The sequence below is a fragment of the Ursus maritimus genome, unplaced genomic scaffold (assembly GCF_017311325.1).
Source record: "Ursus maritimus isolate PB19 unplaced genomic scaffold, ASM1731132v1 scaffold_33, whole genome shotgun sequence".
Lineage (NCBI taxonomy): Eukaryota > Metazoa > Chordata > Mammalia > Carnivora > Ursidae > Ursus > Ursus maritimus.
In genome coordinates, this window is record NW_024425897.1 from 20,643,211 (window position 1) to 20,666,965 (window position 23,755).

At 51.1% G+C, this 23,755-nt stretch overlaps 1 protein-coding gene across 2 annotated transcripts in view; it reads left to right on the forward strand.

Annotated features, from left to right (window-relative positions):
* The window catches only part of HECTD4 (HECT domain E3 ubiquitin protein ligase 4), a 177,053-nt gene that overhangs the window by 140,398 nt on the left and 12,900 nt on the right, over nt 1–23,755 (forward strand). For both annotated transcript variants that reach the window (XM_040619910.1, XM_040619909.1), the window contains exons 54-66: nt 1,057–1,193; nt 3,475–3,635; nt 6,512–6,693; nt 7,832–8,037; nt 8,313–8,443; nt 8,725–8,930; nt 10,474–10,653; nt 13,477–14,783; nt 15,776–15,983; nt 18,671–18,894; nt 18,982–19,133; nt 20,897–21,003; nt 21,511–21,634. In XM_040619910.1, the coding sequence (XP_040475844.1) occupies nt 1,057–1,193; nt 3,475–3,635; nt 6,512–6,693; nt 7,832–8,037; nt 8,313–8,443; nt 8,725–8,930; nt 10,474–10,653; nt 13,477–14,783; nt 15,776–15,983; nt 18,671–18,894; nt 18,982–19,133; nt 20,897–21,003; nt 21,511–21,634 (3,325 nt within the window). The remainder of the gene's footprint in view (nt 1–1,056; nt 1,194–3,474; nt 3,636–6,511; nt 6,694–7,831; nt 8,038–8,312; nt 8,444–8,724; nt 8,931–10,473; nt 10,654–13,476; nt 14,784–15,775; nt 15,984–18,670; nt 18,895–18,981; nt 19,134–20,896; nt 21,004–21,510; nt 21,635–23,755) is intronic.

Here is a 23,755-nt window from a genome sequence, read left to right on the forward strand (position 1 = left end):
GGAATATATATTTTCTTTTTCTTTCTTTCTTTTTCTTTTTTAGATATAATTTGCGTACCATAAAATCCACCCTTTTAAAGGATACAATTCAGCAGTTTTCAGTAGATTCACAAAGTTGCACAACCACCAAATCATGGCCTCTAATTCCAGAACATTTTCATCCTCCAGAATGAATTCCTATACCCCCACCATTCCCCATTTCTCCTTCCCTTGAGCTCCACTAATGTACTTTTTGTCCCTATGGATTTGCCTCTTCTGGACATTCCCTGTAAATGGACTCCTACCATGTAGGGTCTTTCGTGTCTGGCCTCTTTCACATAGCACAGTCTTTCAAGGTCCATCCATGTTGTAGCTTGTGTTAGTACTTTGTTCCTTTTTATGGCAAAATAATATTCCATTGTATGGAGGATACCCCATTTTTTAATCCATTCATCAAATGATGGACACTTGGGTTGTTTCTAACTTTTGGCTATTATGAGTAAGGCTGCTGTGAACATTTGTGTTGGGGTTTTTGTGTAGACGTGTGTTTTCCTTTCTCTTGGGTAGAAATGTAGGAGTGGGATTGCTGGGACCTATGGTCAGCTGAACTTTTTGAGGGGGCTGCCAGATGATTTTCCAAAGTGATTACACTGTTTTACATTTCCACCAGAAATGTATAAAGCTTCCAATTTCTCCACATCCTTGCCAACACTTACTATCTGTTGTTCAGATTATAGCCATCGTAGTGGGTGTGAAGCAGGGTCTCGTTGTGGCTTGGGCTTGTCTCCTTAATGACTAATGACATGGAACATCTTTTCCTGTGTATCTTCGTTTTTCTTTGGAGAAATGTTTATTTGAATCCTTTGTCAGTTTTTTAGTTGGCTTATTTGGTCTTTATTATGAGAGTTCTTACAACATTTTGTTGTATGATCTTCAAGATGGGGCTTTGTACCTTTTTGGTTATAACTTAACTGAGGTATTGGTAGGTTCTGTAGAGCTGTTTTAGGCCCTAAAACATAGGGTCCCAAGGATAATGGTACTTGCTTCTGAAGAAACTTCTCCCTCTGCCCTCCTCAGGTCTCACGGTAGTAACCCGCTCTCCAGACAGCAACAACGTAGCCAGCAGTACTGTGGGAACTGCTCTGCCAAAATTTGCCATCCGAGGGATGCTGAAAACCTTTGGGCTTCACGGAGTTGTCCTAGATGTTGATTCAGTGAGTAAACAGCCTTTTATAGACACGGAGACTTCCGTGCCCAGACTCCATGTGTCTTAAGAAGCGATCATGCAGAGGTACCTGAGTGGCTCAGTTGGTTAAGCGTCTGCCTTCTGCTCAGGTCATGATCCGAGGGTCCTGGGATCGAGCCCTGCGTCAGGCTCCCTGCTCAATGTGAAGTCTGCTTGTCCCTCTCCCTCTGCCCCGCCCCCACACTCATGCTTGCTCTTGCTTGTTCTCTGTCTCTCTCTCAAATTAAAAAAATAAATCTTTTTTAAAAATGCAGGCATACAGATGGATTACTCTTCAGACTAGGGATGAAGAAAGTGAGCTAAGTGCCCACACAAAATGGCTTACCTGAGGTTTTCTCATGGGCCTAGATCAGGGCTGATGACAGATGATGATACGCTCTTAACGCTCAGTGCTGTCAGCCCCTTCAGACCATGCTGCCTCTGCCATCATTTGGTCAGGCATGCTCAGAACATCCCTATATTCTTCCTACCCAAGTCCAGGGAACATTCTCCCATGGTCCTTGATAAATGGATGATCTTTGTCATGACTGTTACAGATAAAGTCAAAGAAATAGTTTTATGATTTTGATCACATCATCTTGCTGGTTCTCTCAGCCTCCGTTCTCCAGTGTGGAACACGAGTGTATTAAATCCATGGGGTTCTCGGCAGGGGTGGGGGGTGCGGGTGGGGAAGAAGGAACAGAAGATAGATGCGGGCAAAGCCAAAGCTTTCTTTTGAAAACAGGGTCCTTTGTGAAAGTGACGACTCCACGATCCCAAGGTTGCGTGCACATGCTGGCCTTTGAGAACTTTCCCGTGCAAGACAGACTGATGAACTAATAGTTCAAGCCTAAGAGTCTGATGAAAAAGGATCTATCGCCACGTAGATAAGCTAGAATTTGTCTAGATAGAGATACAGAAACAGGTAATGTTAGGTACCATTCAATGCTTTGAAATGCAGAGTTTTACATTTTTACTGACTCAATTTCACCCAAACTTAATTATGAATCATTAAATTTTTTAAAGATTTATTTATTTGAGAGAGAGAGAGAGTGCGCACATGTGAGCAGTGGGGAGAGGCAGAGAGAGGAGGGAGAGAATCTCAAGCAGACTACTTGCTGAGCACGGAGCCTGACGTGGTGCTCAATCTAATGACCCTGAGATCGTGACCTGAGCCGAACCCAGGAGTTAGACACTCAACCGACGGAGCCACCCAGGCGCCCCCTGAATCATTAAATTTTTAAGAGAGGCTGTGGACTGGTGGTTTATTAAGGTGAACATCCAAGTAGAAAATTCCATTAGTAATACTACTAATCTCCCACTGCCTTCTGATCCTGGTTATCAGAAAATATCTGACAGTGGAAATGTGTGCAAGTATAAATTAGAAAAATAGAAATTTTGTTAAAATACTTCTGATATTTCTCAAGTAGTTTGATTCTTTTATGTTTTAATAATCCCTAAACAAACATTACTTTCATATTTGAGTCCAAAGTGTATATGCATGAGTTTACTTTTTATTTTCCTGCAATAAAAGAGGTATCAGATTTCCTGCTTTTCCAAAATTATTTTTTTAAAGATTTATTTATTTGAGTGAGAACATGAGCAAGTGGTGGGGTGGGGAGCGGAGAGAGAGAGAGAAGCAGACTCCCCACTAAGCACAGAGCCTGATGTGGAGCTCAGTCCCTCGACCCTGAGATCACGACCCAAGCCAAAATCGAGCTGGATGCCCAACCTGACTGAGCTACCCAGGTGCCCCATGCTTTTACAAAATTATCAACATAAAAACAATGAGCATAAAACAATGTGCACTGAATTATTACTGAAATATAGCTCTGTTGTCTTTAAGTTTCTTTTTTTTTTTTTTTTTTTTAATTTTTATTAGAGTTGGAAGGAGGGCCAGAGGGAGAACGAGAATCTTAAGCAGGCTCCACGCCCATCACGGAGCCCAACACAGGGCTTTATCCCATGACCCTGAGATCAGGACCCGAACCAAAGCTGGAGTCAGATGCTTGACCAACTGAGCCATCCAGGAGCCCCTGTCTTAAATTTCTAATTCATGATTACATACCAGTTAAAATTTGAAAACCAGTATGAAAAAACTAAACACACTGTCAACACTAACCAGATGTCTTTGACCTTTTAGAGACTCAGTGACGTGAAACTAACATTTATTACCAGGAAACTTTGGTATTATACCTATGTATTTTAAACCTGAGGGGGAAAGGTCAGTGCCCAAGAAGTCAAATAGACCTTTCCTTTAACTGTTGTAGGTGAATGAATTGGTGCAGGTAGAAACGTACCTCCGAAGTGAAGGCGTGCTGGTCCGATACTGGTATCCTATTGATATGCTGGAAAGGCCCCCGGCAGGCTACCGAAGGACGGCCACCAATGGGCTGGTCACGCTCGACAATACCAACCTTCAAATTCACAGGTAAGATTGAGCCCTTCTTTCTAGTGGATCCCAGAAATTCACTTACTGTGTCTTTACCACGTGTACCATTCGTCATTGATGGGCTTTTCCTTCAAAGCCAAGAGTTAGAAAGAGAGAAGGAAGCTAGTACAGTAACAGCAAAACTGCAGGAGTTGGGAAGAAATGTGGGGTCTGGTGTCACCCAGGTTGTGCCACAGGCACTCTGCCGTGAGCTGCAGGGGAGAGAATGGGGGTACTGAGGGGTGGCTGGAGATCCGGAAGAGCATGGGATGTTGTAAAGAGTAAAGGCAGTCCAGAAGAGAGAACTAAGAGCATGTCCAGCCCCGGCATGAGCAGCCAGCTCACGTCTCCATTAAGCTAACGAGGTGTTTGTTCCTGAGCGCGTGCTCTGTGCCTAGCACCGGGCGGAGGTCTCCAAGGAAGCATGTGCCTGCCCTCAGTGGGTTGTCTCTCCTCTAATTCAAACCTGCCGTGGCTTTCCATTTCCCTTGGAGTAGAATTCAGACCATCAACCTGGCTCACAAAACCCCTGCCTGAGCCCCAAAGTCTCTGCTTCTCCACGTACCGTCAGCAGTGCTGGCCTTTCCGTGTCTCTCAAACACGACGCTCGAGTCCTCCGTGGTGTCTCTGGCGTGCTCTTCCCTCGGCCTGGAGTGCTTTGTCCAGAACCTTGCATGGCTGTCTCATTCTTGTCATTCAGCTCTCAGTATGTCACTTTTCCAGAGAGGCTTTGCCTCCCCAGTGGTCTGAAGTAAGCACGGAGCCGCACGTTGTCAAGCACTGCATCTTCCTTGCCAGGGCCTGATGTTTTTGCCTGTGAATTTGGTTTAATTTATTGTGTTGTGTCTCCTCCTCCTAAACTATGAGGTTCCTATAAGCAGAGACTTTGTCGGATTCTTTGCCAGAGCCTCCTGTGTCTAACCAGGACCCTGGCTCACGTAAACTCAAAATATCTGTTGAAAAGGATCCCAAAACATATATGCTTGAATATCAATATGATACTCTTGAAAAGCTTTTAAAGCTTTATTTCATAAGTCAGTTGTATTTTTAGCAAATGTCTCTGATAGATGTAACTTAATGACCTTTGACTAGCAGCTGAGCGAGAAGGCAAGCAGGTGCTTTGTAAGGTTCCAGTCAGGCTACAGATATAGGACATCTATTCTCAGGATGAGGGCGGTGATCTCGTATCGGGAGAACGAAGGGAACGCCACACGGGTTTGTGTGATCAGTAAAGTGACTGGATTTCTCGTCTCAGTACAGATGTTCCTCAGAGGTGTGCTCTGCCTGCAGTGCTCACATGGCTTTGAGGGCGGACTTAGAAAAAGCGCTGGACGCTCAGCTTCAGAGGCATTAGCAGTCTGCGGGGACACAGCAGGGACTGCTGGGCGGGCCCAGAATAATCTCACTCCACCTGCAGCCTCTGAAACCTGAGGAGGAAGCGGTGGGGAGTTAGTAAGGGCTTTGATTCAGACCTCCTCTGCTTTGCTGCCGGCCGCCGACGGACGGACGTCCTCCACAGAGGGAGGACACAGGTAGGGAGAGGTGGCTTGTTCTCACATCCGGCGCAACAATATGACAGACGGGTGGGGATGAGGGAGAAGCCCCCTCGATGCAGCACCTTGGCTGTGTTTATCTTCATAGCTGCCCAAACTCATCGGGTCTTACATGGCCTCTTTACCTTTATACCCAAATCTGAGTTAGGATAGACCAGCATCAAATTTAATACAGATCAGTAGGCAATGCAGAATGAGCCCTGATGGCTCCAAGTGGGTTTTTTAAACCTAGACTTTTTAGAGACAGTAGGGTGCTTCTAACTCACCTTTAATTAAGTGCTTAATACCAGGAGAATGTTTAATAATGGTGATTAGCTAAAGAAATACAGGGAGCCTCCCCTATGCTTAGTATTAGATTATTTGCCAAGAGATGCAATTCTGAATGAGACCTGCTTAGTCACTCATGAGCTGTTATTCAAGGCAAATGCCAATTACTTCAGAAATTCATCACACGAGAAGTGTTCACGGTGAATTTCTCATAAGAGCTTTCGTGAGCTATAGTTCACATGCCGTGTGCTCACCCACTTAAAACATGCAAGTCAGTGTGTTTAGTGTATTTACAAGAGGTGTACAATCCTCTCCACAATCGCTTTTATTTATTTATTTTTAAAGATTTTATTTATTTATTCGACAGAGATAGAGACAGCCAGCGAGAGAGGGAACACAAGCAGGGGGAGTGGGAGAGGAAGAAGCAGGCTCATAGCGGAGGAGCCTGATGTGGGGCTCGATCCCATAACGCCGGGATCACGCCCTGAGCCGAAGGCAGACGCCCAACCGCTGTGCCACCCAGGCGCCCCTCCACAATCGCTTTTAAAACGTTCACATCCCCCGAAGGAGAAAGCCCGTGCGCATTCTCTCCTCCAGCTCAGCCTTGTTCCGTTTCTGTGGATTTGCTCGGTCCTGGACCGTCGGCGTGAATGTGGTCACGTACCGTGTGGCCCTTTGTGTCTGGCCTTTCTTGGCACAGTGTCGCCGAGGTGATCCATGTCGTAGCAGGTGTCGGCGCTTCATCGCTTACTGCTGAGCCACGTCCCCCTGTGTGGATTTGCCATGCCTCACGCGATGGACATCCGCGTCGTTCCTAGTTTTTGGCCACTCTGAGTAATGCTCGTGTGAACATACATGAAGGAGTTTTGTGCGGACCTCTCTTTTCATTTCTTTTTCCACAGTGATTTTTGAGTAGAGAAAATGCAAACGTACTTAAACATGACTTCTTATTTAAGACCCAAGTGACTAGCTTGGCGGGCAGAATCCGGGGCCAGAGGAGAGGCCTGCGGGCCGGCCCGAGCCCCGGTGCTCAGCGCGTCTCCACTTTCCCCGCAGAGAGCTGCTGCGGTGTGAGGCGGCGCTGGCCAGGCTGTACTGCCGCGTGGCCCTGCTCAACATCTTCGCCCCGAAGCTGCCGCACTTGTTCACCCGCCTCTTCCACATCCCCGCCATCCGGGACATCACCCTAGAGCACCTGCAGCTGCTGTCCAATCAGCTCCTGGCTCCTCCCCTCCCAGGTGAGCCTTGGCTTGGGGCCTTCCCCGGGGACATCAGCTCAGGGTGGGACGGCCCTGAGAGCGAGCCCAGCCCCAGGCAGGAGACTGGGGGTGAGGAGCTGGCTCTCTGTGTGGCACAGGCCTTCGGGCTAGTGTCGGTAAACAGCCGTACACAGTCGTGATGACCTGGGCAGTGCTTGCTCACTTTGGAAAATGGAAGTATGCTACATGACCTATTTAGTCCTTGACCTGCTAAGCACTCATTGAGCTTCCCAACCGAATTGTGGATCAAGGAAAATTAAACATCACTTAGGAAGTCCGGTCATTGTAGTGTTGCCACGGACATTCTCACAGGCATTGTTCAGAAAGGAAAATGTTCCTTTTACCAAGCTCCTCCACAGCAGACCTCACTAGTTCGTTGTGACTTCCATTGGAGCTGTGTCAATGGGCCAGGTTGTGTGTATCTGCAAACCTTGGGGCCCTTGGCAAGGCCCGATGCTGTGTGTGCAAACCCGGTGAAGGCTAAGCGATGAAGCTGCTTAGCCCAGTCCAAGACCGAGGGGCCCCTCTGTCTTCCCCCAGCACCTCGGCCTCCGCCTGCTCCCCTTGGACTCCCAGCAACTAAGACGGGAGCAAGAGGCGAGAGGGCAGACGCCACCCAAGGCCTGGTGGGCGTCTCCCATCTGTGGGGTCCCAGCCAGTGTGTGTGTGTGTGTGTGCACGTGCGCGCCTGCTGGGATCCCCTGGCCCACCCCAAGAACTTAGAGGCTCCAAGACTCATGACCCAACACTGGCTTTACACACTCCCTGGCGGCTTCTTGGGGCAGCTCAGGAGGGGCCAGGGCACACGAGTAGGTCAGGCTGTGGGAACCCCTGCGTCCAAGCAGCTTCATTTCTGTTTAATAGGCTTGGGCCGCCACTTCAGGTTTTATTTTAGGAAACAGTTTTGTTGCTTAAAAGAAAGATTTAGACCACTCATGTGAACCCCCTCTTCCAACCTGCCAGCCTGCAGGATCTGATCGGTAATGTCTTACCTGAGACGCTATGTCCGAGCTGCCCCATCCGGGTTATCTGGGCAGGCTCCTCGCTGTTGCCCAGGTTCTGCCTGCCATTGACTTCTGTGGTTCTGGTGAACGTAGCTTTTCTTTCCCGGCTGCAGATGGCACCATCAGCTCCAGCTCCATCCTCCTGGCACAGTCCCTGCAGCATTGCATCCACTCCCAGAACTGCTCGGCCACAGACCTCTTCTACCAGGGCAGCTCCCAGACCGTGCGAGAGTGGCTCAATGTGGCCATCACCCGGACCCTGCACCAGGGCGAGGAGAGCCTGCTGGAGCTGACGAAACAGATCTGCTCTTTCCTGCAGGTAGAAGTCTAAAGCTTTAATGTCCCCGAACCGGGGAGATAACTTTTAATTGGAAGTCTTATTGGCTTACTAAACATGACACTGTCTCCCAGTTTCCCTTTCCTCACGGCTTTCCCACCGTGTCCCATCCATAGCGGCCTTCCTCCCGGAGGGCTTTCTTGTCCCCCGGGGCCTGTGACTATGTTTGTGTTGGTTTCGTGCTTTGCCTGGGAGTTGGGAGATGAAATGCTCTCCTGTGTGTGGCCTGTGGCTTTCCTTGTTCAATCTCTTTGCAGACAGCACCCGAGCAGTTCCCCTCTGAGGAGTTCCCGATTTCAGAGTCCAAAGTCAACATGGATGTTAACTTCCCGGGGGCGGCTTTTGTCGTCGTGTCTTGCAAAGAAAGTCAGTCTGGATTCCGCAAAGAGTAAGTTGCCTGTTCTCCTAGAGAGCTCATGGGAGAGAAAAGAAAACTGGAGTCTGGTGAAACTGACAAAGAAAAACTCGAATTGTTTTTACTCTTTAACGCACACCGTATTTGAGCGTAGTCTGTAGTTCTTCCCATATTTCCGTGTTTGGGAAATTCGTCCTTGTGAAGAACGACCTTCTGAGATGTGGGAATGACTCCCAGATGCCCACTTCTTACCCTCCGTCTCCTCCCTGGTGTGAGCGGCCGGACTCTACTGACCCTGCTCCCTTCCTCTGTAGCTCCTCCCTGTACAAGGCGCCGTGGGCACGGGTGCTCGTGTACGGGCTTGGCCACAAGGTCAAGCGGAATGGCCAGCTGAACCTGATCGAGGCCGTCTGTTACCCACGGGATGCGTCTCCGGCCAACACCGGCCTCACGCCGCCGCCTACTGCCAACCAGTACCCCTCGGTGATCCTCTCCACAGACAAGGTCCACATCAAACTGGGTATGTCTCTGCGTTAGCGCTTGGTAAGAACGGTGTGAAGTCATTTTAGGCTTTCCTTCTTTTTGAAGATAGAAAGGATTTTGTACCTTGCTGTGTGCCCTTTTCTGGTCAGTAAAGAACAGAAGTGCTTGGGACAGTGTATTTTAGGGGAGGAGATGAAACGAGCGCCTTTCCTGCCCAGGGTAGGCCCGGCAGACGCTGCCCAGACGTCAGTGGGGATTTCCTTTCCTTTCGCGAGCGTGCGTTGTTTAGAGGGACCCGAGCAGAGCGGTCCTTTAGTGGCGGTAACCCCAGCTGCCTTCCTCCAGCACTCATTAAAACTGAATTCTCTCGTGTGCAAGTGGCTCTCTGGGGCGCAGGCCACAGCGAGCATCTGTCCCCCGTCTCCGTGGTTAACAGTGGGTGGCCAGGCTGGGAGGCCCAGTGGGTCTCGTCTCCCCGACATTCTTTGCTAAGCCCACATGGATTTAGGGTTAGGGGAGGGCTCCACCTCTGCAGATCCCGAAGCTGCCCCCCATTTGTGCGCCCCATGCACCGGGGCCACCTGTTTCCAAGAAAACACACAGAACAGACTTCCACTGCACTTCCTTTCGTGTTTGACAGGAAAGGATGGACCTGTGTTTGCTAGAGACAATTCTGAAATGTATCTGACCTTCCAGGCAAAAATTGGGCCTTGGCTTTTCCACAGCCCCTGTCCCAGAGACCTTGCATCTTTAGGGAATGAAATGAAAGGAGACTTTGCTAAACAACTTAATGATCCCTTTTCATTAGGGCCAATTTTTTTCATAGTGCTTTGCCTATACTGGCTGTTCTTTAAACTTTATAATACACAGAAGATCTCTGTCTTCTCATTCCTCAATTATCACCATATAAATGGTCACCCCAAAATGCAGGCCAGTCTGCATGGTACCTCCTGACTTGTCCAAAGATCCCCAGGCTCCTGATGGCCTGACTTATGTCTGCCCAGGGCTTGTAGCTGGCCTCAGGCCTTAGGGCCTTTTTCCTCTCACTGCAGCATCTCTGGCCAGATTCAGGCCATGGCAGTGACACAGGGTAATAAGAGAAAATCAAAGCCCAAGGTCCTGGGAGTGCTAGTCTGGGGCACCCGTTGTTGGTCCGCTCTGTAACCAAATACAAACTTAATGGTCTCAAGGGATTGCAGCCGCACAAAGGGCTAATTATTTCTTATTGTATTCCAGTGAAGCATCTTTTAAGGTCTGACTTTGTATTTCCATGGGCTCATCAGGCTGGTTGGTATCTAACCAGCTGGGCAATATTTATCCTTCCCCATTCTCCTTGCTGCCCTTGTCCCCTTGTCACACCGACAAATGGACTCTTTGGGGGGACGTCCTCAGGCCCCTCCTGCACCTGCAGCTGACTCGGTCTGGAGTGCGGGGGAGTTACGTTTCCTTTCGCCTCCAGCTGATGAGCAGGTTGGCTTTCCAGCCCTGTTCTTCCACACACACCTGGTGGGTCCTTTCCTTGGGCTTATTTGGGTCACAGGCTGCCAGTTATGAGCCTTCCTCCTTGGCCGCTCTTCCAGGGGTGTCTCCGCCTCCGGGGGCCGTGCTGGCGTTGCATTCCTTGCCCCTGGAGTTCCCTCTGGCTATGGCCTTCGCCGAGCAGCTGCTGTCCTGGAGATCAGAGGATGGCGAAGGGAGAGCCGAAGATGAGCCCGACACCATCCCGACCTCTGTCCTCCTGCAAGTTGTGGAGCTGCTGGGTAAGGCTTACCTTCCCTCAGGATTCCCTGGGGAAACTGGGGGGGCTAGCTCAGTGCCTGAGGAAGGCACTTGCCCACTGGTGGCCTCTCGTTGGGTTGCTGTCATCTGAAAAGGGCTTGTGGAGCTGATGGTAATGTAGAGCCGAGCCTTGTTGTTGTTGGTGTTGTTTTATAATGTATTTATTTATATATTTTGAGAGAGAGAGCATGGGTGAGAGGGGCCCAGAGATCATAACATGAGCCGAAACCAAGAGTCAGATGCTTAACCGACTGAGCCACCCCGACGCCCCTTACAGCCTAGCCTTCTAAACACATGACTGCGGGGTGTTCTCATTATTTTGAGGGGTGGCAACTAACCATGAAAATAAGATGAATTTTATCACACTTTAAAACACAAATATATGCCATTTTTGTAACTTCGGAGGTAGAAGGTGGTGTGGGAGTAAATAATGTTGCAAAATCAAACAGTATGACTTCATAGTTCCTGAAAGGTTTAAAAGGGGTTGCATTTTGGTAAAACTCATAAAAGGTAAACTTAAGAGTTGTACATTTTGCCATATGTAAATTCACCTCAAATTCTAAATTAATATTGAACAACGATACATCTACTTAAGTGTTCAGGGATAAAACAGACCAATATCTGGAACCGATTTTGAAATAATCAAATACTAAGGTGAGTTTTGGGTGAATAGAGGGGTAGATAGGTAGGCACATAAGAGCAAATACCTCAGAGCGTTAATGGGAGAACCTGTGCAGTGAGCGTGCAGGTGTTTATTGTCTAAGTAGTTCAACTTCCCTCTTTTTTGAGATTTTTTATGATATTGGAGGGGAGAAGATGTTGCGCACTGAAGCGCCCTCGGGTCACACAGATGATGTAAATGGGGGAAATAGGAGAATGGGCCAGGGCACCCCGTGCTCTGCCAGTCCCTGAGCCTGTCACTCCTTGCTGCAGGAGAAGGTGGCCCCAGTCCTGCCAGCTATTATTACTTTTTATTTCAAGAAAAGCCACTAATGTAGGTATTGATGTGAATTTCCCAGTTTTTAAATGTTGGCAATTAAATGACATTCTTTTAAATACCTTGGGTGAAGGATCAGGGAAGAGGAGTGAGGACCACCACGGGAAGGAGAGGTCTGTGGGCAGTCTTCGCTCATGGGCCACCATTCGAGGTCTGGGTGGAGGAGAATTCTAAGGCCGTCCGCTTACATAAATGGCAATGGCAGAGGAAGGGCAAGGGAGGGGAGGCGGCATGAGCTTCGGAGGGCATGACCGCGGACCGCATGGGCACTTGTTGTCTGTGAATGGCTTCCTGAGCACCCACGTGGCACGAGCAGCAGGAGTTCATTTCCAATTAAAGTCATGAAGCAGCGTTGCCCCTAAGATCAGGCAGCTTAGTGTGAATTTAAGATGCGTGTCTGGCACAAAGGGGATCCTGGTACAAACCTGTAACCCCTCTTGTTGTTCTAGACCCTATTTCCTGAACTTCAGTCCTCATGCCATCTATATGTGATTTCCTCCATGTCTACGAGTCATGCCTGTCAGCATTTATTGATTCGGTTTTTTGGCCATCTTCTCTTTTCTCCTTTTTTTAAACTTTGATTTTAGGGTGCCTGGGTGGCTCAGTCAGTTAAGCATCTGCATTCTCAGGGTCCTGGGATCAAGCCCCATGTTGGGCTTCCTGCTCCCCAAGGAGCCTGCTTCTCCCTCTCCTTCTGCCTCTCCTCCTGCTTGCAGGTGCACACGTGCCCTCTCCCACTCTCTCTCAAATAAATAAATAAAAACCTTAAAAAACAAACAAAAAAACCCTTCAATTTTAAGGGAAACTTTATGTTGCCACTTTAAATGGAAAAGTAGTATCCCTTGCCATAACTAGGAGGTTAACTATAGAATAGTTTTCAGTAGGAAATACTGACCATTGTTGCCTGTCAGAAGCTCTGGGTCTGTGGCCCACTCTCTGTCAAGGATATACCAGCCTTGCCGTAAGCCTTTCTTGTTGACAGAATCAGGCCTGAAAGAGGAGTTAGAAAGGAATACTTTGGGGCACCTGGGTGGCTCAGTCGGTTCAGTGTCTGCCTTTGGCTCAGGTCATGATCCCAGGGTCCTGGGATCAAGTCCCGTATCAGGCTCCCTGCTCAGCAAGGAGTCTGCTTCTCCTTCTCCCTCTGTGCCTCCCCTCCCCACTCATTCTCTCTCTCTCAAGTAAATAAAATCTTTAAAAAAAAAAAAAAAGGAATACCTTGTCAGTGTGTATTTCTGGGCTTTCTGATAAAATTGGATTGTGTGCCCCCAGTAGCAAGCATCTCATGGTTTGGGAAATACTGTTCTCATCACTTGTCACCAACTCGCTTGATAACCTTATGAGAAAGAAAGAAAATGATTTTTTGGTGTGAGCCATGGAACCCGCTCTGTGCGATCATGCGGCCCAGGGGTTAAGGCTTTAGGCTCTGGGGGTAACCAGCCAGGCTTGAGCTCTTTGAGCCTCTGGTTTTTCTCTTTCTTTCTTTCTTTCTTTCTTTCTTTCTTTCTTTCTTTCTTTTTTTAAGATCTTATTTATTTATTTGATAGAGAGCAGGAAAGCACAAGCAGGGGGAGTGGCAGAGGGAGGAGGAGAAACAGGTTCCCCACTAAGCAGGGAGCCTGATGCGGGGCTCGATTCCAGGACCCTGGGATCATGACTTGAGCCGAAGGCAGTTGCTTAACCAACTGAGCCACCCAGGCGCCCCAGAGCTTCTGGTTTTTCATTGGTGAGCACCGGCAACAGCACCTGGTACGGAGCCCGTGCTGTACAAGTGACTGCTGCTGGTACTGTTTTATATTTGCTTCAGGAAACTTCCTGTGGACCACAGACATGGCGGCCTGTGTGAAGGAGCTCGTTTTCCATCTCCTGGCGGAGCTGCTGCGCACGGTGCACGCGCTGGAGCAGAGGAAGCACCCTGCTGGCCTGTCCTCCTCCATCGCCCTCCAGCTGAACCCCTGTCTGGCCATGCTGATGGCGTTGCAGTCGGAGCTCCATAAGCTGTACGACGAGGAGACCCAGAGCTGGGTGTCGGGCAGCGCGTGCGGAGGCTCGGGGGCGGCGGCGGCCACGGACCAGGGCAGGTTCTCTACGTACTTTCACGCGCTCATGGAAGGCTGCCTGGCGGTGGCCGAAGTGACCCTGCCCACCAACATGAGTGTCACAGCCAGCGGGGTGACCTCAACAACCGCCCCAAATCTCAGCGACTCATCGTCCTCCTCGTCCTCCTCCCCGGGACAGACACCACAGAGCCCCAGCCTCCTGTCGAAGAGGAAAAAAGTCAAGATGAAGCGGGAAAAGGCCTCCTCCTCCGGGAAGCGCCAGTCGTCCCGCTCGGTGGACTCCGACCCCGCCATGCTCAGCATCGGGGGCAGCAAGCCGGAGGACATGCTGTGGTTTCATCGAGCCCTCACCCTGCTCATCATTCTCCGACACCTCACCAGGAAGGACCCACAGGGGCTGGGGGTGACGAGCGACGCCATCGCCGACGCCTGCCAGGCGCTGGTCGGCCCCACCGCCCACAGCCGCCTGCTGGTGATCTCCGGGATCCCCACGCACCTGGACGAGGGCATCGTCAGAGGTGCTATCCGCAAGGCCTGCGATGCCCATGGCGGGGTCTTCAAAGATGAGATCTACATCCCCCTGCAGGACGAAGACCCCAAGAAGCCGAAGGACAAGGCTGAGGGTGGTGACGGCAAAGCTGAGCCGGAGAAGACCCTCGGCTTCCCGACTGCAGACAGCTTGGAGGTCAGCACGTCCAGCAGCCTGACCCCCGCCATGAGCATCAGCGCGTCCGCTTCCACCAGTCAGGCCTCCATCTGCAGCTCCCAGGGTATCTCGCAGACAGTCAGTGACCTCTCTGTGGATCCGCTGCCCCCGGGCGTCGAGCCGCCCGTCGCTCCTGGCGTATTGGAGCCCCACGTGGTGTCCAGCCAGGAGAGTCTAGACATCTCCCTGTGCAGCACTGGCAGCCTGGGCAGCCTGGGCAGCCTGGGGGAGCCGCTGGACAACGTGGAGACGGCCTCTGTGTCGGACATGGGCTCCATGTACACGGTCACGTCCCTGGACAACCAGCCCCTCGCAGCACGCCCCATCAAAGGCTTCGCGGTCGTAGAGGTAACGGCGCTCACGCCTTGGCAAGCACTAAAATCATGAGCGGCTTGAATCCCCCAAGCCTCTCGAAACCTCCCAGTAGTATTTCCAGGGGATTAACTGACACGTGACGTTGGGGCACCTAGGGAGCTCCCTGAGGCAGCTCTTGGAAACTGCCATGATATGTTATGTTGATTATCTGTGTCTGAGGTCACATTTCGAAGAGTGATGTCAAGTCCGATGGCATGAAGTAGATGCAGTTCGTTGCTGAGTATAGGAGGGAGGCAGAGAGATTCGAGGGGCCTGACCTTCCCTGGTGGACGGGCTTTATCAAGTGCATTCCAGCTCAAGCCTGCTGGTATACCTTTGCGTGGATTTGGGTTGTTCTAAACGTTCCATTGGCAGGAGGGGTCTTCAGTGATCCTTATGAAAACAGACTTGCCGTTCTATTCCAGGTGATTCTGAGTTTTCAGGCCACATTTCCACTGCAAGATCTCCTCTGCTTCTTGGGCCTCCTTGTTTAGAAATCCTGCATTCCGTGTCTTCACCCTTGTGTAAGGGGAGTCAGGCTCAGAGTAAAACTGTCCTCCCGTTACTGGATATGGAGAGGAGGGCACTAGAAGGGAATGTGTGTGTATCGTTTTGCTCTCCCAGAGAGCTCTGACAGGAGAATTCCAGAACCCGATGGTTGGTTTCTTCCCTGGAATCACTTCTCTTAATGTATGCACCTTCTTCCTGGGGGCTTTCTCGGATCTGAGCATGGACTTTAGCTCCCTGGGCATCGGAGTAAAGCCACAGACCTGGTCAGGGTTTAGCAGCAGATATTTCCGGCTGAGATGTTCCCTTCCAAGTTACTGCTGTTGGCGTGTGGCCGAGATGCTCCCCAGAAGGCCGGCTCGCGGGAGTCAGGCGGCGCTCACAGCACTGAAGACAAGGAGAGGGTTTCAGGGAAGGGCGGGAAGGAAAACAAAGTCCTTCCTCTACTCCAATCCTGACCCTTTTCTTCGTTCACACAGATAAGATCACGAGCCAAAATTGAGAAAATTCGAGCAAGTTTATTTAACAATAATGACTTGATTGGTTTGTCAAGTTTGGACGGTGAAGATGAACTGATGGAGATGTCAACCGAGGAGATTCTCACTGTTTCTGTAGTAAATCAGAGTCTGTTTGATACTCAGGGGAGCCCAGGGTTAGAAGACTACTTCAATGATAAGTCGATTAAAGGTAGGTTATGGATTTTTTTTTAATTAATAGACTTTTGGGGGAGCAGTTTTAAACTTACAGAAAAAAATGAGCGAAAGTTTTCTATTCTCTCTGTACCCAGTATGCCCTATTTTTAACATCTTACCTGAGAAAGGAACTTTGGGGGCCCACTTGGGGGTGAGAAAGTTGAGAAATGATGCAGGGGGCCTTGGGGAGATGGGACAGACGTTCTTTGCTTGGCTCATGGGAGCTGTCAGAGCTGCGAGGGCCAGGAGGGCCCCCTGCCTCTGGCCAGCTGTGCCCCAGCCTGCCGAGACCGCCCGGAAGGGCCGTTCCCAGCCTGCTTCGGGCTCCAGTGTGGGCTTGTATATGCGACTGACGAATCACTACCCTGAAATTAATACTACACTGTATGTTAACCAAATTGAATTTAAATTAAAAAATTTTTTTAAATTGGACTTGCATTCAAGTCCCATTTTGCTTTTTGTCTAGCCAGACTTCCCTTTGTTCAAGTTCAGGTGTATTTATTTTGTTCTGTCCTACGAGGAGAACGTAGCAGGTATGTTGCTGGAAATCATTTGGTCATATGCCTGAGGACAGTAAGTGCCTCCGCCTTTACGCTAATTCTGGGGGAAGAAACAAGTCCCACTTTGTCATTCTGACGGCTCTTTGCGTGTGGACCCTGTCTGGCGTCCCCACCTCTTTCAGACGATGGGGAGCGTTCACCCAGGACGCAGCGCCGAGGCCATGCTGAGCAAATCAAGCAGCAGACCCCTGCCTGAGGCCGGCAGCTTGCTCTGAGCTCCGCTCCAGAAACAGCAGTTTTTCTCTCTTTTCATGATTGCAGTCTTTTGTGTTGTCATTTTTATTTTGTTCTAGTGTTGCTCAAAAATTTTAATCCATGTCCTTTTTTCTAAGTCTTTAAAATTGTTTAAAATTTCATGGTAGAGTTGTAGAATTTTTCTGTTCTAGGAGGACAAAAATGTAATACTGAATATGGGTTTTTTTGTTGGCTTCAAATTTTATCCCCCAGTCATAAAATTTTTGAAAAGTTCGCTCAGGGCTGGGACCAGGGGTGAGGTAAGTGAGGCCTTGGGCACAAGATTTAATGGGCTCCAAAAATCTCAGTAAGCTAGATAAACAATATATATGTATATATTTTTTTAGAATTTTTAAAATTTATTTGTGAGAGAGTGGACACTAGCAGTGGGGAGAAGTAGGAGGCAGAGGGAGAAGCAGACTCCCTGCTGAGCAGGGAGCCCGATGCAGGACTCGATCCCAGGACACTGGGATCATGACCTGAGCCAAAGGGAGATGCCCAACTGCCTGAGCCATCCAGGCGCCCACAGATAAATAATATTTTAATCGGATATTTATAGAAGTCAAAATTAATGCAAAATATCTGTGATGAACAAAATCGTAAAATTTTAAAGACAGGATCAGTATTACCGATTATTTCTTCTGCATCAGGCTTTAATGTGGCTTGGCACAGTACTATTGATATTTTGCTCGTTATGTGTGGGGGGGGTTGTATTAATTTTTTTTCTTTTTTTTTTAACACTACAGTGTTACTGAGATTTTGGGGAATCTTGCCCCCAAGGGGGCTGCCAGGCTCTCCTCACCCTGGTCTTGGCCCCAGTCCCTTATTAGAGTGCATTTGGTCCCTTGGCGCTCTGTGGCCCACAGGGGATGACTGGTGTAAGATCTGAGGCCTTTTTCTGCCATAATTCGTGGTTTGCCAGCCTTTTCATACTTTGAAATGGAATTTAGACCGAGTTCCCGATCCTCTTATAGTCAGACCTTCCACATAAAGTACTCAATCTCTGGTAACATTAGGCCCACACGCATTTTTCTAGAGACTAAGTTTTGGTTCTACTGAGTCAGCTCTTGGGGCTTGGCCACCTCTTCTGCACACCTGACCCCCCCACTCTCAGCCTGAAGGCCCATGAGGCCTCTGAGCTCCGGTTCCCACAGCCAGGCCTGCCCTAGGGGCGCCTGTTGTGTGTCGCAGAGAGAGGCTGGGGGGGTGGGGGGATGGGAAGGGGAAGGGAGTGATGAGCAAGTCAGATGGGGTCCTGATGGGCTGCTGGGGCCTTTTTGTGTTTGGGCACAAAAGTGCTTGGGGACAATTTTCTTCCATCTGAGAGAACTTTCTTTTCCCACCCAGTCATTGTGCCAGTTTTGAACCATCCTCTCTAATACTTTGAAACTTGCTTGACAACTTGGGCTTTGTACCAACAGTACTTGCAGGCTCCGTATCCTTGTGTTCCTTTGGAACCGCCGTCACAAACGTGTTAAGGTGGATGAAACTGCCGTGCTCGGTAGCCCTAAGACTACAGTGGCTCAGGCCCAACAGAAGCGTGTTTCTTGCACATGGACGAATCCAGGGCGAGCGCTGCGGTCGGCTCTCCCAGAGGCTTGTCGCTTCCGTGCAGCCAGTGGTGGGGGTGAGCGCGAAGAGAGCAGACTGGCCCGGGAGTGGCTCACGTCCCACGTCACAGGAACGCACCCAACTGCAGAGAGAAGGCTGGGTGCATAGCTGGGGGTGCGCCCCGAAGGGGAAACCAGGTCGTGGTGCATAGCTCAGCAGCACTAAACATCTGTTACCTCCACGCAAAACCAAATTGTTCGAGACACAGCTGCGAGGCGTATCCTGACGTGGCACGCTCGCGGCACAACGGTCTTGTCCTCTCCCCGTTTTGTAACAGGTGAGAAGCTGGTGCCCGGTGCCAGGGAGGTGCTCACGGAGATATTTAAGAGCTGTGCCCATTCCGAGCAGATGCTGAGCCTCACCCCAGCAAAGCCCATCAAGGTGTCGGACATTTATCTTAGCAAAGAGCAGATCAACTCCCAAACGCCGGGCAACCTCCTCCAGCTCTTCTTCACCAACGTCCGGCCTCCAAAGAAGGTGCTGGAGGACCAGCTCACGCAGGTAGCCGCCCGTCCCGCCGTGCCGGTGCTGGCCTCGGCTGCGCCTTGGGCCGATCCTGAGGACCCCCTGTCCCTGTGCTGCCCGCAGATCCTGAGGAAGTACGGCGTGCCGAAACCCAAGTTCGACAAGAGCAAGTACGGCAAAGGCGGAAAGGAGCAGCACCCTGTGAAGGTCGTGTGCACCAAGCGGCCCGTCACCAAGCCGCCTGCCAAGGACAAGGCTGTGCTCAGCAGTGTCAGGTGCGCATCCGGGGCGCTCGGGGTGGGCCGGGCGGGGCACCCGGGGCCGCCGCCTCCGAGGCTTGCTGCGAAGCTCTCTGTGCCTCTGGGAGCAGACCCCCGGCTCCTCTTCGCGGCTCTGTCATTTGGGTCCCTGGCTTCATCCACTGAAAGAGAGCGCTTCATTTTATCCACAAGTATAGTCAAATCCGGACCACACAGGCAGACAGAAGTAGACTGGTGTGAAGTCATAAACCAGCCAAAATGTACAGAATTGTTTTTTTTTTAAAAATCTGACTTCTTTTAACCACACAAATAAGGCATAGTTATTATGGAAAAACTATAAAATCGTGTTGGGAAAAAAAATGTGATTACCCCACACACCACTTATAACCGTTAAGTGCATAACCTTCTGTTGATGCATATATATTATTTTCTTAAATTTTAAATGGCCAAGAGGCACCTGGACGGCGCATTCAGTTAAGCATCGGACTCTTGGTTTTGGCTCGGGTCATGATCTCAGGATCACGAGATCAAGCCCCGAGTCAGGCTCCACACTAGGTGTGGGGCGTGCTTGAGATTCTCTCTCTCCCTCTCCTCCCCACCCTCCCCCACTTGCTCTTGCTCTCTAAAAAAAAATAAATGTTAAGTGGCTAAAATAGTACACAATTCAAAAGCATATGCAGCAAAAAGCCATTCCTCTTCCCCATCATCCTCAAGCCTCCCTGTCCCCCTCCGTGAGACTGCCAGTGTAACTTCCCCAGCCTTCCAGAACTGTTCACACACACACAAGCAGATGGGCACGTGCCCAGACGTCTCCATACCCCACACAGTGCTGCCGCTTCCATTTACTGCTAATCTGGGAGGTGTTTCCATAGCTGCACAAAAAACTTCTTTGTTCTTTTTTTTTTTTTTTTTAAGATTTAAGATTTTCTTTATTATTTGAGAGAGAGACAGAGCACCAGAGGGGGTGATGGGCAGAGGGGGAAGGACAAGCAGACTCCCTGCTGAGCATGGAGCCAGACTTGGGGCTTGATCCCAGGACTCTGAGACCATGACCCAACTGTAGTCAGATGCTTAACCAACTGTGCCACCCAGGCGACTCTTCTTCTTCTTCTTCTTCTTTTTAATAGCTCTGTAATATTTCATGTCTGGATATGCATACATATTTAATAGAATTTTCTATAGACCTATGCGAATGACTCAAGAACTCAAAATTGAAACTTTGATAGAAAAGCGTTACCTGGCAGGAGTCTCTAGAGGAATTGTTTGAAGGATCAGAAAAATAGTGTCTTTCTGCTAATTAATCATACATCAATGGTGCTAATAAATCAGTACAGCGCAATAGAATTTTCTGTGATGGAAATCTGTGCTGTTTCGCTGTCTGTGCTGTCAAATGCAGTTGCCACTAGCCACACGTGGCTGCTGAGCCCTCGAAATGTGGCCAGTGCGGTCAAGGAACTGAGTTTGTAATTTTATTTTAATTTAAACTTAAGTAGCTGCATCTGGCTAATGACTGCTTCTTAGTGCAGCTGTGAAGGATATAGAAGGGATGAAAAGCATCTCTTTGAGGTTTTTTGCAGTTGAAGCATCGGTTTGTCCTTGTCCTTCTGATTTGCTCAGTGAACTTCTTAGTAAGAACAGAACTGACCTTGCGCCCAGCCCTGTGGGAACCAGTGGCCATGGTTGGGGGAGTCTGACCTACCGCATGTGTGAGGCTATGTGCCCTCTGTCAGGATGAGGTGTGAATGCAGAAATTCTGATTGCAATGCTCTGGTCTATAGCAGGACTGCCTTAAGTGAGAAGAAGCCAACTGTGAAGCCCAAGTCCCCAGAAAAGAGCAAGCCAGATGAGAAGGACCCAGAGAAGTCACCCACCAAAAAACAAGAAGGTGATTGAACAGCTTGGGCCTGAGACTGGCGGGCCCCCGGGACCAGCCTCCGGACCTTTGCCCAACTGCCTGGGCTCCCTTGGGGTTTGGATGAGGCAGGGCTTCGACGCCATCTTTGACCATGAATTTATGGAGGTCAAAATAGTAGCTCCCAAAATACCATGCACCCAAGGCGAGGAGTAGGTGATGGCGATTGAAAGTAAAGATCTGGAAATCTGCTTAGAAATTCGCTTCCAGAAGGCACTTACCTGGGCATTAGAACTTGAGCCTCATAAAGGCCCAAGCAGAGCTGGAGAAGTCAGGCTGTGGCTCGCTGACCCCATGAGGTCGGGGGTTGTGCTTGGTCTAGGGCAGCGGGTGGAGGCGGCCGTGACAGACCCTGGAGGGCCGGGCGGGGGGGGCACAGGTGGATTGGACCCTGCCGGAAAAGCCACCAGGGCATGTCTCGAGGCCCCTGCTGTGGGAGGTTCTTCTGAACTCCTAACTCTCTCAACGCTTCTCCGTCAGTCCCTGAGGAGAAGTATCTAACCTTGGAAGGGTTTCACAAGTTCGTTATTGATCGAGCCAAGCAAGACATCCGTAGTGTCTGGAGGGCGATTTTATCTTGTGGTTACGACCTTCACTTTGAGAGGTAAGAAGTTGTCCCTCAACCCAGTTGTTACCTTGTATAAAAATTGTTTCCGGCCACCAGAGGCATCCCCGAGAGAATCCTTGCTGGGAGCCGCTCCCTCTGCCGTTCTAAATGCCTGCTGAGTTTCTAATGTCCAGAATTGTCAAAGTGGGTTTTAGAGCCCATTTGGAAACAGACGGTTCTAAACAAAAAAATTCATCTGCTCACAGTTCTGGAGGTCAGGGTGTCAACAGGGTTGGTGTCTCCTGAGGCCGCTCGTTGGCTTGTGGACGGTCACCTCCTCACTGGCCCACGGCCCTGCCTGTGTGCGGGCGCGTCCCCGCTGCCGCCCCACTTCTGAGGGGGACGCCAGTCTGCTGGTCTGGGCCCTGCCTTGAGGACCTCCTTTAACTCAGTCACCTCTTTAAAGGCCGCGTCTCCTAACACAGTCACACGGGGGGGTTTAGGGCTTCATCACAGGACTGGGGGTGGGGGGCCGATTTCTCATTCCAAAGACTCTTTGCTCCTCGGAGTCCCACTTTGTCTCCGAGCCCCCATTGTCCGCCCTCCCTCCCTGCCAGGCCGCAGCTCGCCAGGTCCCCAGGGCCAAACAAGAATGGTTTCCCCTTCCTAGCTGTACGGGAGTCCCAGGCAGCTGTGCTGTGCTTACAAACAAGCAAACCCCCCTGGCCTCACTCTGGCGCCCCCCACCCCAGGCAGGGGGGGTCGGGGAGGGAGCGGCGGCCTGGAGCGCGCTCTTTTAAAACCCGTGTTCAGGGCTCAGAAATGGTTTGCTGCTTGGCACCGTCATTTTGTACCTTTGCGGAAGGCTCAGTGTCCGTGTCCAGACGAGTTTTCTGATTGATTTGAGAAGCCAGTAAGAGAGAGGATTTGGGGGCTTTTGAAAAGTAGAATCACCCGCTTTGGACTAGAAAGTGCATTCAAAGTGGGAAGGTTGCAGATTGGCCTGCAAGTGACATTTGTTACAGCTCGAGGGCTTGTTCCTGGGCACCTGGGGCCATGCGGGCGCCCTGACTGACGCTCCTTGCCTCCTTCCCGCACCCGGCCTAAGGGCCGCAGCCGGTGGCATCTGCCGCCGTCCGCCGGCCGGGAGGGGATCCCCTTCTGGAGGAAGCGCGCTCTCAGCACTGCTCGGGCGGACACGCGGCCTGTCCTGAGAGGCTGTGCCCCTGGCCGGAGGCACCCTGTGTGGCATGTGGCCCAGAGAGGGGCCGCGGGCTCCGAGCTGGAGGCGCCCATCGCCCCGCCGGCCTGCCCGCCTTTCTGGGCCACGGCTGACCGGGGTGGGAGAGGCCGCGTGGGCACAGGGGACGCTGCCGGCGGTTCTGCAGCCCGGGCCATCGCTTTGTAAAGCTTCAGTAAAGGTGGCTCCCGACATTTTCAAGGGGTAGGTTTTCTCAGTACTTAGAAGGGGGGGTTACACAAGACGTCTGCTTGTTTCGTGTTTCCGCATCACTCGGCGCCCGGCGTTGGGGTGGCGTGCGGTGTCCCGTTAGCTGCAGCGATGCGCTCCCAGACCCCTGTGCCCACGCCCTCGGCCGGGTGCCTCCCAGGCGCCCTCGGCCGGCTCTGGGGACGGCGCGGCTGTGTCGTCGCCAGCTGCATTTCATACTTAAGGACACCAGGCCTCGGAAAGCAGCTGTCCTTGAGGCCCAGGTCACCGGTGGCCTAGATTTCGGCCCAAGGACTCCAGAGCCCCGGTGCTTAGCCCTCCGCCCTCTGCCCACGCGCAGGAGGGAGGCTCGGTGGGTGCATGCGGCCGGGCTCTGGACGGTGGCGCCGCTCCCACCCTCCCGCCTGTGTGCTCGCTCCTCCTGGGCGGGGCGGGGGGGGGGTCCCCTTGCACCAAGATGCCAGCTGCGAGCCCAGGTGCTGTTCCAGATCCCCCGGGGGCTGGGACGCGGCCCCCGGCCCACCTCGCCCTTCTCGCCCGGCCCAGGTGTGCCTGCATCGATGTCCGACACGCGCACAAGGCCTCAAGGAAGTGGACGCTGGAGATGGACGTGGCGCTCGTGCAGTACATCAACCGGCTGTGCCGCCACCTCGCCATCACGCCCGCGCGGCTCCACCCCCACGAGGTGTATCTGGACCCCGCCGATGCCGCCGACCCCAGAGTGGCCT